General features: G+C 36.6%; 1 protein-coding gene across 1 annotated transcript in view; it reads left to right on the plus strand.

Annotated features, from left to right (window-relative positions):
• Positions 1-3324: 3324 nt before the first annotated feature.
• ANKRD31 (ankyrin repeat domain 31) overlaps positions 3325-16674 on the plus strand; it is a 169187-nt gene continuing 155837 nt past the window's right edge. The window contains exons 1-5 of the mRNA XM_031966397.1: positions 3325-3583; positions 7068-7141; positions 10712-10794; positions 13316-13362; positions 16024-16118. Coding sequence (XP_031822257.1) covers positions 3477-3583; positions 7068-7141; positions 10712-10794; positions 13316-13362; positions 16024-16118 — 406 coding nt within the window. The 5' untranslated portion in view covers positions 3325-3476. The remainder of the gene's footprint in view (positions 3584-7067; positions 7142-10711; positions 10795-13315; positions 13363-16023; positions 16119-16674) is intronic.

Consider the following 16674-nt stretch of genomic DNA (forward strand, 5'->3'; position numbering starts at 1 on the left):
CTGAAATGGACAAAAGACTGGCCCCCTCATCCCTGGGTCGAGGGGCCTCAGGCTTATAGGCAGAAGTTGCTCAAACTAAGTTAAGGGAAGTGTTATGTTCAGACTGGACCCCATCCCCCAGTTCATGAGACTCTAGATAACATTGCAAAACATGTCAACAGATTCCATTGTGTGCTCACTTCCATCCAGACATATCCCCATTGTAAACGAGAAACTGTGTTAGTGCTTTCTGAAATCTGTAACCTCAAGGCTGTACCCGGATGTGGTAAATGCACTTAAAAAGTGTAACTCGCTAAAGGTTCGGGGCTGGTCTCTTCTAGTCTGTCTAGTGGAGGTCAGTCCTGGCCGGCCAGCTATTAAAGGATGCTTTAAATTAAATAATCTGGTCTGAGCTGTCTATCTCATATCTGTCCATTTCAAATACCATCAGCGAATCAATTCTGACACTCAGCACCCCTCTGAATGCTGCTGTGCCCTCTTCAAGTCTGGTGTCTCCTCCTTCTCAGTCTGGATTCCGCTAGGGACAGCTCTATACCCCTTATCAGCTTGAAGCAGCTCCAGAAGATGAGTCCCTTTGTCCCAAATGAATTTGGGATACAAACTGCTTAAGTGGGGAAATAATGGAATATAGCTTCTAGGGGAGACAGCAATAATTTTAAGGTTCTCTGACTTTAGAGTGCTTCTGCTCTAACAATCTGTCAGTGATTCTAAATCTTCTGGCTTTGGAATCTGTGATCTTAAGACCCTCTGATCTAAGAATGCTATGGTTCTGTCAATAATTATAAAAGTCTTTTGGCCTAGGAATATAATATTTCTTCCCTTAAACTTTAGGGAAGATGTATTAGTAATCCCGAGACTCTCTATTGTTCTGACAATCTTGTCTGTCAATGATTCTAATGTCTTCTGGCTTTAGGATAGTCCTAAGTGTGCTGATCAGTAATAACCAAATTCCTGAGACCATTCCTCACTTTAGCTTTAGGTCATAAAATTAGCATATCAGTGACATGAAGAACTGGATTAAGTGTCTCCTTTCTCCTGGTTCCTTGTTAACTTCTGCATTTTAGCCCACTTTAATTGGCATTACAATTACAATAAAACTTTGCCCCTTGACTTGGATATGGGTTCAAGCCTGCAAATTCTTTTGAAACACCTCATGGCTGATCTGAGACTCTCAACCTTTTGGGGTCCCTCCTCAACCTCAGCACTCTCCACTGCTAGGCACTACTTTTCTCATACTCCTTTCAAAGAATCAGGAAGACCAGCATCTTCTGTGCTTCCCACAACCACTTTTAGGTCTGCCACCATCACTCGATAACTTCTCAGCACCTTTTCTGGATTCTTGTAGCTTCCATCTAAACTTCCTGGGCATTTTATCGTCTTCAAAGATTTTAGCTGCTGGCCAACAGTCAACTTCTCTTGGTCCATTTCCATCATCCTTCCCGACTTCAGTTCTCATGTTCTTAAGATACTCCCTTGTTTCTCAAATTCTTAAACTTCATTCTTATATTCTACATTTGCCTTTTACTTCTGCTATCCACAGGGATGATCATACCCTAGATAGTACTATCACTAAAATCCACACAACTTGAAATCTAAAATTTGCTTCTCTGATCATGACTTCTCCCTCACCCGGCATTTCATGACCTATCAGTTTTTAATTCCTCACTACCTTTCCCATCTCTTCTCTATAATCTCTTTCTACACTTCAGACTTGAAGTTGGCTATCTGACCTTTTCCAGACTGAAGGAAGGGAGATGAGAGTGAAGAAGTGAGGACCCATTATTTCCCCATTTCACTTTTAAGTTCTTTTCCTTACATAGAATCTAAATCTGATACTGGGCAATGTCCACCTCCTTCCTTCTTGAATTTAATGATTTTAATTAAATCTTGAGTCAACAAAGCTAGATTTTTTTGGATATTTGAAGCACTTCTCTGTATTATGGATATGTACAAATGAAATTACATATTTTTAAAGCTTAGTTGAAAGTTTCTCCTGGGTTGTTAAATTATGCAATTTTTTCATACACCGATAGAATTATGGGAGTTTAGGTGACTAGAAATACTGCACAACAGAGAAGCAGAGGACAGAAAGCTGGAAGGAATTTCGTCTGTTCCGGTCTGACAATTATGGAATGAGAAGACCTCCCCCAAGATCTGCGACAAATACTGTCCCACAAGTATCTTGTCTTGACATTGGCTTCCGGCTGTTCCATGAACAAGACACTTCCCCTCCCAGCTCCAGGCATTCTTTCTACCTGTTGCCTCTGCCTGCAATGGATGTTCTTCCTCCTCCACTGTGCTACTGAACTTGGGACTTCTTCTAAGTCCTAACTAAAATCCCACCTTCCACAAGAAACCTTTCCCAACCCCTAATAAGCCCCGGGCTGTTAATCTTCCTGTTTGTCCTGTACATAACTTGTTCTGTATATATTTATCTGCACGTTTTCTTCCCCAGGACCATAGACTCCGTAAGGGCAGGGGCTGCCTTTTGCTTCTTTTAGTGACCCTAGCCTTAGGACAGCGCCTGGGACATATATTAAGCGCTCAATGTTTACAGAGTTTAATTTAAGGTGGGCAATCAGTGTTTCCCAAAAGCTCTCCGCTGGAGGGGGAGGGAAGGCCAGGAAGAAGTGGGGGGGGGAGGCCCAGTCTCTCCCCAGCTCGCTTTAAAATGAGTTAGTTTTTCCTTTACTTAATCCTAAATCTGACTCCGGGCAATGCCCCCCGCCCCCCACTGCCCCTTCCTCGTCAGATGCTGGGGAGCCGACCCTAAGAAGCCCATTTCCCAAGACTGCGCTTCAAGCACTTGAAGGCAGCTCTCTATCACGTGCCCCTCACTCCCCTTCCCTGAGCCCCAAGAATATTCCAGTCTCTCAAGAGGTAAGTTTTGGCCCCTAAAGTGGGTGAGAATTCGGAAAGGCGCCCCCACCCGCCCCGCCCCGCTTCGCTTCGTCACTTCCGGATCTCTGGGCAGTCGCTCGTTTCTACCAGAGTTCTGCTCGAGAACGACCTTTCGACCTCGCGTCTTCCCACGTGCTCCTACCTATTCCCCACCCCCACCCCAGTCCTTGTTCGAGTGGAGCCGCGGAGACAGCGAGCGCCCCCTTTCCCCTGCCCCACCCTCCTCTTCACAGCGAGCAGACCTGCGCGCGCACTCTGTCTCCAGCACTTATCCCCGCCTCTTCCCAGTCTCCCCTTTCCTTCACTCGAGGAGTCCAAGGGTGAGCACGCGCCTCTTTTTCCCGCCCGCGCCTCATTCTAGAAAGCAGAGGAGTGGGTGGATTCTGTCTGTCCCCGGTCCTCGGCGGGGCGCGCGCGCGCGCGCGCGCCCCGCCACGCCCCTTTTCTCCGGCCCCGCCCCAGCTCTACTCCCCAGAGCTCCGTCCCGGGGGCGCTAGACTGCTGCCCTCGGGTTGTCTTTCGTCGAGAGACGTGAAGGGCAATAAGAGGGAAAGGGCGGCCTTACGGAGGCGGGCATGGAGAAAGAATCGGCCCGGGGGTTAGACTGGGATAGTGACGAGACGGTGGTGGAGGGCTCTGTGAGCGAGAGCGAGCGGGAGGATGACGAGCTGCCCCTGAAAAGGTGCCCGCCCGCCCCCGTCACCCGAGGGGCCTAGGCTTGCCCTGGGAAGGGCACGGACGGCTCTCCGGGGCTGAGGCGCCGGCTGGGCCGCGTAGCGGGCGAGGAGGCCTCCCCCGCGCCGGGTGCGAGCAAGGGCCAGAGGCCGAGGAGCTGGCTCCCTTGCAGAGGCTGGTCCCTAACTCCTCTGGTGGGGGCGCGTAGCGGGGTGCCCCGTGTACGCTAAGCGGCCTTCGACGCCCCTTCAGAGCAGTGCTTTATGAGGAGGGGCGCTTTCTCTGCCGCCAAAGTCGGGGCGTGGTAGCCTTACAGAAGACCTCCGGAGTGTGCTATCAAAGGATGCTAAGGATCCTTTTGCTTTACTGGAGGAAGGGGGTTAGGGTCTGGCACGTGCGGAGTGCATATTGAGAGCATCATCATCATCGTAGCATTTATATTTCTCTTTAAGGTTTGCAGAATATGAATATTACCTCATTTTCTCAAAAAACCCTCAGAGAGAGGGGCTGTAATATGTAATGTGTTTCCCATTTTACAGATGAAAAAACTGAGTTAGGCAGATAAGTGAGTTGCTCAGGGTTTTGTCTGAGACCAGATAATCCCAAACTAGGAATGGGTTTTTGGTAAAAGGGCTATACCAACAAAGCCAAACTTTAGAAAGCCGACAATTTAGAGAATTAGTGGTAGGAATGGACGTTAATTGTCACAACCCAAGATTTAAAAAAAAAAAAAAAAAAAAAAGGGGTGTCCTCTCCTATTATAGAATAAATATTCTAAGATATTTATCTAAAAATGCCCCAAGATCAAAAAAAAAGGGGTGTCCTCTCCTATTATAGAATAAATATTCTAAGATATTTATCTAAAAATGCCCCAAGATTAAAAAAAAAGGGATGTTCTCTCCTATTATAGAATAAATATTCTAAGATATTTATCTAAAAATGCCCCAAGATTAAAAAAAAAGGGGTGTCCTCTCCTATTATAGAATAAATATTCTAAGATATTTATCTAAAAATGCCCCAAGATTTAAAAAAAGGGATGTCCTCTCCTATTATAGAATAAATATTCTAAGATATTTATCTAAAAATGCCCCAAGATTAAAAAAAAAGGGATGTTCTCTCCTATTATAGAATAAATATTCTAAGATATTTATCTAAGAATGCCCCAAGATTAAAAAAAAAAGGGACGTCCTCTCCTATTATAGAATAAATATTCTAAGATATTTATCTAAAAATGCCCCAAGATTTAAAAAAAAGGGGTGTCCTCTCCTATTATAGAATAAATATTCTAAGATATTTACCTAAAAATGCCCCAAGATTTAAAAAAAGGGGTGTCCTCTCCTATTATAGAATAAATATTCTAAGATATTTATCTAAAAATGCCCCAAGATTTAAAAAAAAGGGGTGTCCTCTCCTATTATAGAATAAATATTCTAAGATATTTATCTAAAAATGCCCCAAGATTAAAAAAAAAAGGGGTGTCCTCTCCTATTATAGAATAAATATTCTAAGATATTTATCTAAAAATGCCCCAAGATTTAAAAAAAAGGGGTGTCCTCTCCTATTATAGAATAAATATTCTAAGATATTTATCTAAAAATGCCCCAAGATTAAAAAAAAAGGGATGTTCTCTCCTATTATAGAATAAATATTCTAAGATATTTATCTAAGAATGCCCCAAGATTAAAAAAAAAGGGATGTCCACTCCTATTATAGAATAAATATTCTAAGATATTTATCTAAAAATGCAGAGGGTTGTAAATTGCCAACCTGCCAATAATGAACCTCTCTGAATTCAAACGATCTAGGGTTGTTTTTTTTAATGTCTTCTAATTTGCTAGAATTTACTAGATTTTATGTAATATTCTGCCAGTAAATCTAGTTCTAAATTATTTTATGTGAGTTGTAGAGTGCTTAGTTTTCCCCAGATGCCGCTGTTATTTGAAAGCAGTTATTTATTGCAACTGACTATAGCACAAGGGCAGGTACCATAGCAATGCTCAATAATTATAAATTTTTAGTGTTAGTTTATAGGGTTAAAAAAAAAAGCAAAATTCTTTTATCACATGACATGACTATTTCAACCTTGTTCCCTAAAAATGTAAGAGACTGAGAGGTGCTGAAAGAAAACATTATTTAACAGATCCTCATTGTCACAGCTCATTAGAACATATATATTTTGCCTAATCATATTTCCTGAAACCAGAGGTACATAAAGGAAACATCTGCTACAATAGATCATTTTATATTGTAGAGTTAATCTGTTACCTCAGACCTTTTCTATAAAGAGATTTGCAGTATCCATCCGTGTATAGCTTGTAAAAATCTTCTGCAAACCTTGTTTATACATTTAAAGGAAATGAGAAATAGGGAAGATAATTTGCAAAATATAAAAAGACTTGGAATTAATAATCAAAATAAATCAATAAAATGAAGTAGCCTGGGGGGCAGTGAGGGAGAAGTCAAACTGAAGGATTTTGTACTAAAATGCTTATTGCAAACTATTTTTAGGATTATTATACTAAAAGAAAATGTTTTTCTTAGTTACACATTTTCATTAATTCCAATCTTACTATAGTATGAGAACTATGGTGCTATTGTGATTTTGATGAGATTAAGAAATTTTTTTAATGTATTTTTTTCACAAATAAATGGAAGTGGTCATATTCAACTTATGGGCCTCTACATTCCTACCCCTCAAGAAAAATCATCCCTGCTTAATGATGGAACATACAGCTACTTAGTACCATTTCTCTAATCATTGTATCACCCTTTTGCTTCAGTACGGGCTTTACCTCACTTAAAGAAATAAAAGGAGTGTATTTAAGTGGTGGGAAATAAAGGACAATTTTTAAAGTGTGATACTGAGAAGATCAGTATAATTTTATGGTGTGTAGATTTTTTCCTTTATAACACTTTTGAACTTTACAAAAACTCATCTTAGAAAACTATCTTAGATAAAAATGATTCACTAGAACATTTCTAAGTTTTTACAAGAAGATAAAAAATAAAACAAAAAAACAAGATGAGAGTTAATATTAAATGGACTTTGACAAAATATGCACCTAGAGTTTTTAATGCCAAAGTTTCTCCCCCAAATGCCTATGGTATTGAGAAATTTGAAGGTAAAACAAAAAACAGGAGCATTGGCCTTGTTAGTACTTACACATTCTTTGAAAGAATGTTCTTCTCTCTTTCCCAGAGGTAGACATATTTTGTCATATCTTTCTAAAATCAGTAGAATAGCAAGAGATTTTTTTTAAAAAAAGATTATTTCACTCTCCTATCTTCCATCTTATACATTTCTAATGAGAGGTATACATTTCTGAAAAATGCTTCAGAAATGGAAATCCTTATACCAACTTAGCTATGAATTTTGTGACTGCAGATAAAATGAAAAATGTTAGTTGGAATAGTAGATTTTGTTTACTATATTGTTTTCTTTTGAACCTAAGAGAAGTAGAATAATTTGTGTCTTTTGTGTTGATTGAAAGGTTATTTTTTTCTCAAGATACATCTTTTAAATCTCATTCCAGTTTTCACTCTGATCGCAGAGGAGTGTATGGAGGTAAGAAAGATTCTTTTAGTGGTAGAACCTTTTGTTCTTATGGAAGTTTATTAATTTGCTATAACTTTAGTTTTCTTACAGGCTTTTATAATTGGCCAAGAGAAAAAGTTGTTCCATTGCCTTTCTGTAAGGTGAGATAAGGTCAACAGGCACTGTAGATCAACCCATATTCTACCTGTTTTGCAGTAGAGGACATTTCTAATATACAGTCTCCAATGGCTGTATTAAAGGTCCTTGGCTGAATTAAAGGTCCATGGGAATGCCCTGGATGGGGAGGTTTAGAGACAGGGTTTAGAGGAGAGAGAAGAGATAAGAAAGCAGAGACAAAGAGAGCTAAAGACACAAGTGTCTAAACAAAGTTTTTTCCACACCCTTTAAACCTCCTGATGTCCAAAGTCAGATAAAGAAATCTTAACCTGAAAGCTGCCTATAATTTAACCACTATTAGAAAAAATGCATCTTTTTGAGGGCTCCCTCTTCCCCCATTTCATTAGTCAACAAGTTGAATTGTATCAATTGTAGCAAGCTGAATTGCAATACTTTTTAAAGTTAACTTCAGTGCACAGTGAGTATAGGTAATAGTTTATTGGGAGAATATTTTTGTTTTCTTGCCATGCCATCTTAGTAAATGCTTTTGCTAAGAGTGTGTCTATTGCCATTGTTATTCATTAGAAGCAGGCTGGTAGGTGGGTAGGAATTATGGGTTATTCCAAGAACCTGAAGGAGCAGCTGCCCTCCTGGGATCCAACCCTAGAGTCTATATGCAAGTTGGAAGAGTACCTGGGAGGGTACTAATACGAATCATAATTTAAGGGACCCTCCTTGCAGGTTGATATGGTCAGACCTGTGCTTTAGGAAAATCACTTCAGCAGCCATGTAGAGGATGGATTGGAATGGTGAGAAGCTTTAGGTAGGGAAACCAACTAGGAGGCTTTTGAAATAGTTCATTTGAGAAATAATGAGGGCTACATTAGAGGTGGGGATAACTGTATGTGAGTAGGGAGAGGGGAAGAATGTGAGAAATATTTTTGTAGAGTTAAAAATAGCCAGATTTGTTAAATTTTAAAAGATTTATGGGCAAATGAGGAGTTGAGAACACTGAGGATTTGAGGTGCCTGAGAAGACAGTGGTGTGGGCCCTGCATCAGAAATAGGGAAGTTTGGAAGGACAGTTTTGAAAGGAAAAATGAGTTTTATTTTGAATTTACTGAGTTTGAGATATCTATGGGGTATTCAGCCTATAATATCCCCTAGGCAGCTTATGGTTACAGGATTTGAGAGAAACTAGGAATTAGAAAGAAACTAGCTATAGCTGACATGTTTATAGGGATCTAAAGTTTGCAAAGTGCTTTAATAATTTGATTCTTATAACAAACCCTTTAAAGTAGGTGCTATATACAAATAAGGAAAATGTGAGATCAAGTGAGATAATGTATAGAAAAAAAGAGAGGATGACCTAGGGTAGAATTTCAGTGTACATCCACAATTAGAGGATTTTATATGGATGATAAACTGGCAAAAAAAATTGAGTAGACAAAAAGATAGGACAAAAATCAGGAGAAAGTAATGTTTCTAAAACCCAGAAAGAAGAAGGTATTCAGGAGTATGATCAACAATATCCTGTGGAGAGGTCAAGAAGAATGAGACTTAGAAATAATTATGCACTTTAGTTGTTTAAGAGATCTTGGATAACCTTGGAAAGAATAGTTTCAGTTGTCATCAAGTTGGAAGCCAGATTATCAGGTTTTGGAAAGGAGGGAAGGTGAAAGTAATGAGTGTAAATAGATCTGCTTCTTTGTTTTTAAAAGCGTTTTCCTGAGAAAGTAGGAACAGAAGATAGAGGAGATGGTAGTTTATAGAGGTGGTTTTCTTTTCTTTTTTTTGAGATGTCATGTTTGTAGACACCAAGGAAAGAAGGATCTACAAGATAGTGTGATATTGAAGATGGAGAAAGAGAATGCTTGTGGGGCAATATGCTGGAGAAATTTGGAGATAAGATTTGAGGGTACATGTAAAGAGGTTAGCCTTGGTGAGAAATGCCAATTTTGTACAATAGAGAAAAGAAGCAAACTGAAGAGTAAAAAGTTAATTTTTTCTGGCTATACCCAAGTAGAATAGGATTAGTTTACTTAGAATTAGGGAAGATAAAGAATTTTTATTGAAATGATCTAAACAACTTTTTAAAAGCTAGTTTCATGTTACAGATAACTGGAGAAATAATGACCCATTTATATACTATTTTAATGGACTTACAGAACCCTTCTCATAATAGTTCTGTAAAGTAGGTAATATAAATAATATCACTATTTTTCAAGTGGTAGAATTAAGACTTGGAGAGAGGTTAAGTAAGTGATTTCCCTAAGATCACTCAGGTCCTAAGAGGATGGGGATTCAAACCCAGGACTTTGCTGACTTAAGGTCTAGAACTCCTTCTATAACATCTTTTTATGAATGTAATTTTCCAAGTATTGATTATAGGAAAAATGAACGAATGAGAAAAGCACTCATTAAGTGCTATATGTTAAGCATCATACTTTGTGACAGGACTACAATTTTTTTTTTTTTAAAGGCAAGACAAGTCCTGGTCTTCAAGGAGCTTACATTCTAACAAGGCAGGTCAATACATATAGAAGCATGGTGACAAGGGAAGGGTATTTTGGTCACAGAAGTCAAATGCATGGATGGTCATTGGAGTCATTTAGCAAGTGATTAAAATAATCATTACAGGAATGGTAGTGCTGATGTGATTATCATTCCCTGAGCTATAGAAGAGAAAGAGGGAAGCACAGTTTTGTCCCTGATGAAAAGACAAAAGAGTAGTAATGATCATAGTTATAATTTGTCATGTTTTAATGTTTATAAAATTTCATAATTATATTATTTATATTTATAAATTTTATTTATAAATATTGCCTAATTTGATCCTCCTAACCCTGAAAGATAGGTGCTATTATCCTCATTTTTATGAGGAATCTAAGATAGAGATTTATCCACTGTCACTTTTTCATTACATATTATCATTTTATCACATGAATTTTCTCTTGACTTCTTGACCTCACTCTATGCCTTTGAGTAGCACTTGATTTCAAAGGGCTCAACTAGGGTCATTTAAAAGCTTAGCAGATTTTTGACTTTTGACCAATGACAACTCTGTACTTAGTTGGATTACACCTGAAGCTGAAATATCTCTTTTGGTATACTCTTTTAAATGCATAGAGTACCAGAGAGCAGGATGAAATCCTGGATTTTTAGAATATAGAAATATTGAAATAATTATGCTAATATATTTTTGGAGTTCAAATACATTATTTCCTCTGAGGAATAAATCATCAAATATTGAAGGACCCAACTCATACACTTTTACTACAACAGAAGTGTTGAGGCTTTGCTTTTGTTTATATGTCTTCCTACTCATTGGTTAAAATTTGGTTATAGAAAAGTGACAATTAACAAATCATGGATTACAAAATAAGTTTTTAAAGTACTTGGGAGATGTGACGAATTGCTTGGATCATTGAAAGAAGGAAATATCCACACTGTTGTAAATGATTTTGTGTTTGTGTCATTCTAGAAGCATCCTCTCCAGAAATTCATCTTGTGTACAAACTTAAAGAGTATCTACAAGAGCAGATGAATAAGCACATGATAAACCCAGTATGTAGAGTTTTTAAAATTACTATAGATATGTAAGACTGTTGCTAAAATGTCACTGTTTTGAAACACCAATTGGTATTTTCTGTTATGATGGAAAACAGTGAAAGTGCCTCTATTCTTTCTTGTTCTTGTCCTTTCTTTTCTCTTATTCGGTTTTCTTGCTTCCAGAACCATAAATACCAATCTTTGCACCCTGGTCAAGAAACATTTGCCAAGGGTGGGGAAGAAGTTGAGATCTTTTGGATTGTGAGCACTATTTTTAAGGAAAGGTATCGCAAAATATTGGAAGATAATTTTGGGAAAGCTAGCACTTGGGAATGGGGTTTAATTGAGCAAAAAGATTTTATTTATAACAAATCTTTTTTGTTCCTGAGTATTATGATTAATTTTTTCAAAGCTAACTGAAAGTGCTATCATTGTCCTAATCTCTGGGGTCTAGCCTTAGTCACTCTACTCTTAAATTATGGTTCTTGTTGTACCTCTATTCTTTTTCATTCCATTTTCTATGATTACTTTGTGAAAACTTATTGTTCTTGCTATCACTTTGAAAGGATTTGATATAGAATAAAATTCCTATCTTTGTTGGCAGAAGAGGGAAAATAAGAGATGATGGAAATGATATTAGGTAATCATAATTTTCATTCTTATATCCTCTCAGTTTCATAACTGGCCTACTCTGTATGTGAAGCATATATTAGATTACATTTTGAGGAGTGTGACTAAAGAAGAAGGAAATAGCACTTATTAAGTATCTACTAGGTTCCAGGAGTTGTACTGTTTATAGTAGTACCCTGAAAATTTAACTATTTCTAATCTTTAAGTAAGATTTTTAAAGCAATAACACTTAAGCATGATTTTATCCAAAGATTAGCACACCAATCTTCTTCCTAAGAGGTGGGTGTCCAGACAGGTAAGTTTTGATTTGGGGGCATAAAATAGTTCTTAGAAAAGGGAGCAGGAAAAGTACATATGTTTACGTATTTGTTTACTACTTAGAAGCCTTTTACATTTGGCTATATATCATTTACATTGAAAAATTGTACTTACACTGTACAATGAATATCATTGTTGAAAAACATTTACCATGTGAAAATGGAATTTTAAACATTTAGATTTGAAATACTAGCTTCTAATAAAAATGGACAAATTAGAAGGGTTTTTTAAAAGAAAAAAATCTAAAATCATATTTATTCCTATAATCCTAAAATTAACAAATAGGTTTCTAAATAAATTCTTCCATAACATTAAGAACTAATGTGGACATTTTAGCCATGAAGAATATTCATGTCCATGGAAAAAGAAAAAGGAGGCTAGTGACAGGAGTTATCTCCTTTGTTGCTAGCTTGTATCTATATTATCTTTTGTATTTTCTCTGTGGAGATAAGGATCTTGTCAGTAAATAAAGCTCAACAAAGTAAGTAATTGATTTCTAGCAAGTGGGCAACTCCTGCAAGATGACTGAAATGGGATATTGTAAGATTGCAAATACATTGTCTTATATGATCTCTGAGGTTTCTGGTAACATTTTATAAATATGTCTTGTCAGAAGTCTTTTCCTGACAATCCTTTTTGGCTGTCAAAGTCTGACAGGTAACTCAGAGAGTAAAGACTTCTCCAGAACTGAGAAGCAATGTACTATTATGGAAAGAGGCAGTAACTTAAAATGAGAACAGGATCTTCAGACAAGTGGGAGACATTTGGTTTAGTCTTTTGGGACCACTCAGAAAAATTCAAGCCACAAGCCTTGGAGGAGTGATGATATGGACCTAGAGGCATGGAAAGGAACATCATCCCCATATGTGTTGAAACAGAGAAGCTTGCCCAAATATAGAACTAATATGATTTTATTTCTTATTTTCATGGTTCCATTTAACATTTCTCAGGAGGTACTTAGATGTTCATAGTCTTGGTGGCTTTATTTTTGTGATGCCATGGTCTCATCCAAACAACCCAAAGATAGCTTCAAATAAAAGTCATTTTCTGTCTGTCTTTTTTTTTTTTTTTGGTGTTTAGAATAATGTTTTTTCCTTAGGAATGGAGGAACAATTGTTAAAAGAGATAGTTAAAGAGGCGTTTTATGATACCTTAAGAAAGCATATTATGACATATCTTTCTGTTACTGGGCATATTTAATCCAGCATTTAGAACTCCAACACATACTATGTAGTTAAAGATTGTTGGCATTAAAAGATTGCATTACTATGTTCATAATAATATGAAATTTTAGCTTAAGATAGTTCAGTTGTCTAGACCTTTTAACCACAAGAGAAGATAACTAGGAGAACTTTGAATTTTATGGCAAACCTATGAGTAGGATGGATGCTCAAAACCAAAATAATTGAGTTAAAATAAAATGACATCTTTTACTTGCTTGCCCTTTTCCTTCCTAACCTCTAAGAATCCCTCAGTTCAGAGACCAAGTAAGAGTAAAACAAAAAGTGACTTAAAAATAAAATAAAGATTTTTTTTTAAATTTGATGTACATTCATTAAGCAAATAAAACTACAAATTTTTTTTTCAGCTCTCTGAAGGGGGAAGTGAAACTGAATTGTCTCAACCTCTAACACAGTAAGTAGAAAAAGTCCCTGTTCAATTACTATGTCATTTCAATAGATTTATGATCTCATTTATATTGGATACTCCCATGATCAAATGAATAAAAAGCATTTTCATATATTTACTATATTAAACCTTGGAGTTACAAACAGAAAAAAGAAAACAGTGAATTCACAGTCTTGGGTCAAAGCATTTGGTTTCAGATTCTGTCCCTGAACCTTGCATGGTACATAAATGATATTGGGGAAGTCACAATGTCTTTGGATCTCAGTTTTCTCATCAGTAAAATGGGGAGTGGGTATTGTAATGCCAGAGAAACTGAGGCAGGAGAGAGATTAGAGAGTTTTTAATATTTTATTAATTGGAGAGCATAATTGACTGGACAGGACTCTGGTCTCAAAGTATCCAGTCAGAAAGAGATTAGAGACCAATTCAATAGTTTATTAAATGGAGAGATATACTGGGACCAATGGATCCATGTTGGTCCCAGGGCTGGACGAGACTGTCATCTCAAAGAATGCAGCATCCAGCAATCAATGGGAGAATCCCAAAGCCTTAAATATCTTTCTGTGACAAAGAAAAGGGGAAAGAAGTGGGAAAACTTCTTTACAGATCCATGTGGTTCTGTCAGGATGGGGGGAAGCCATAAATTCTTACTAAAAGCCAGAGTCAAGATGTCTGAATAAACAGAAGTAAATTCTTGAGGACCGAAGGAGTCAGGAAGTCTGAATTCCCCCTTATCTTGAGTCTTACATTAGCCATTTATAACCTTAGAGCAAATGGTCCTCAGTCTTAATGGACCAGAGTGGGGTTTTACAACTAAGGGGAACAGTTAAGGAAACTGAGACAGAAACTTGCAGGGAAACTAGTACAGGGACACTGAGTCAGGACAGTTCAAAGAGACTGGGCCATAATAGGTATGGTGAGGTGAACTAGATGGCTTCTGAGGTATCTTCTTTATATTTTTCATTGTCATTTTAGCATTTTATTATAGTCATATGTCACAAGTTTGTTTGGCCATTCTCTAGCTATTGAATACTTAAATTATTTCCAATTTTTCATAATGAGAAACAATAATCCAATAAATATCTTTGAGCAAGTAACTTTAAATATTTTTGGCAGTGCTTTTGAGGTATATTGCCAATGGAATAATTGGGTCAAAGGCCATGACTGGTTTTGTCCTGCCAAGTTGCCACCCCTTCCCCCAACCACAAATTTGCATTGCTACTAACTATGAGTGTCCCTTCCCTTTATATGCTGTGAATATAGAATGAAGAAAGAGTTAATGGAATTTAAGGATTATAAATTTCATTCTACTATTGGGTATTAGGAAAGTAAAATGAAAGACTATAATTATTTCTTTTATTCTGCAAATGGTCACAAATTTTATGTTGTGATTTTTAGGCTTATCAAAAGAAGGTGGTATTACAGTGTATTTTTATTATCAGTCTACCTTTATATAAAAAATAAAATATTAAAATAATATAAAATATATAAACTATGAATATTAGTAAAGCCAATATTTTTTTCCTTTTTATCTAGCATTATTTATTACGTACTACTTACTATTATTGTTAGTGAGTGACAGTGTTCTGTATCAGGACTATTTTAAAGCATCATTTCTATATATAGAAAAAATGTATATTTTGTTATACTTTCTTAGTAATGTTAAGATCATAGTTTAATAGATTTAGAGCTGGAAGGAATCTTAGCCATCATTTGATTTGACTAATTCCTTCATTTTGTAGATAAGAAAATTGAAATCCAGAGATTTATAATGACTTGTTCAAGGTCACATGGTAAGTAGTAGAAACAGGATTCAGATTCAGTTCCTTAGGACTTTAAATATAGCAGAGTTTAAAGGGTGCCTGGTGCATAATGCCAGGGCAGCTGAAGAATGAGTACTGCATGTGGAGTCAATGAGATCTGAATTCAAATCCTGTCTCAAATCCTAGCATTGTGACCCTGAGTAAGCCATTTTAACTCTTAGCTTCAGTTTCCTCATCTGTATAATGATGATAAGAACAACAACCTCAGATGATTATTATAAAGATCAAATGAGATAACAAATGTAAGATGCCTTGTATTCCACAGAGCATTATAGAAGTGCTAGCTACTTTAATAAAGAACAAAAGCCTACTTGATTGCTTCTACATTATATATTAAGTTTTCAACCAGAACAATATAATATTTTTTCTCTTAACTCTGTTTTCCAGAAATAGATGATCCAAATTGTAAATTAACTTTATCACTTATTTTTCTTTCCTTCCTGTTTCTTCTGATTTCTATTTCATATCTTATTATTATTATTCCCTATTATTAAAGTAAATTTTTGTATCATCAGTGACTTTTCCAAAAACTCAGTTTTCTGTAGCCCTGTGGATCCTGACCATGGAGAGATAGATAATCAAATTGATAATTTAGAATAAAGGATAGGTAGGGTTGATAATATCAAACAAATATTTAAGCATAGTGTAAACAAGCAAAATCAAATCATCTAGACACTAAGGCTTTTAAGTTGTTCTTTCTTTTTTCTTGAAGGGATATCCTCTCCCACTTATCTATTCTTTATTGGTAAAGTAATAGAGTGAATAATAGGGCTCAATAATTCTTTAAATGGAAAACCCTCTTGATATATTGGAATAACCACTGTTACTATCCATTGTCTTTTAGGGATGAAATGGATTACCCACTGTTCATTAAAGAAGGCCCCCAAGATGATCAGGTGCAGGATTCTGAATGGAAGAATGAACACAATTACTCTGCAGGTAAGTTGTTCACCCGAATTTTGACTTTATCTAAATATAGAACTGTGGCATGGATTTATTTTGCCATCCTTTATGGAAGGGTGTCTTGAGGAATGAATCAACAAGCTTTCTTAAGATACCTAGCATGCTGCAGGCATTGAACTAAGCATAGAAGACATAGTTAGTTCCCTAACTTCTCCCCACCCTTCAAAGCAGTTCCTGTTCTTAAGGAACTTGTATTTTATAACAGTGTATTGAGGGATATGGGATATATGACAGTATATAGAATACATTATGTAAAACTTGAACTGATCTTGTTTCTCTTCAGCTTTTGTCCTTGACAATCATTTCAGAATACTTTTGGGGAACAAGCAAGCATTAGCCATAATATTTTTCATGAAGTTAGGCAAAAATATTTATTGAGTACTCATTCATTATGTCTAAGGTACCATGGGAGTGAGGGAAGGAGATAATATACAAATGATAATAATAATAAAGAATAAGCTATGATTCTTTTCTCAAGAAGATAATAGCTTAATAGATGTATTTCTCTACATAACTCTGATTCTTCTCCCTG

Source organism: Sarcophilus harrisii, chromosome 1 (assembly GCF_902635505.1).
Source record: "Sarcophilus harrisii chromosome 1, mSarHar1.11, whole genome shotgun sequence".
Classification (NCBI taxonomy): domain Eukaryota; kingdom Metazoa; phylum Chordata; class Mammalia; order Dasyuromorphia; family Dasyuridae; genus Sarcophilus; species Sarcophilus harrisii.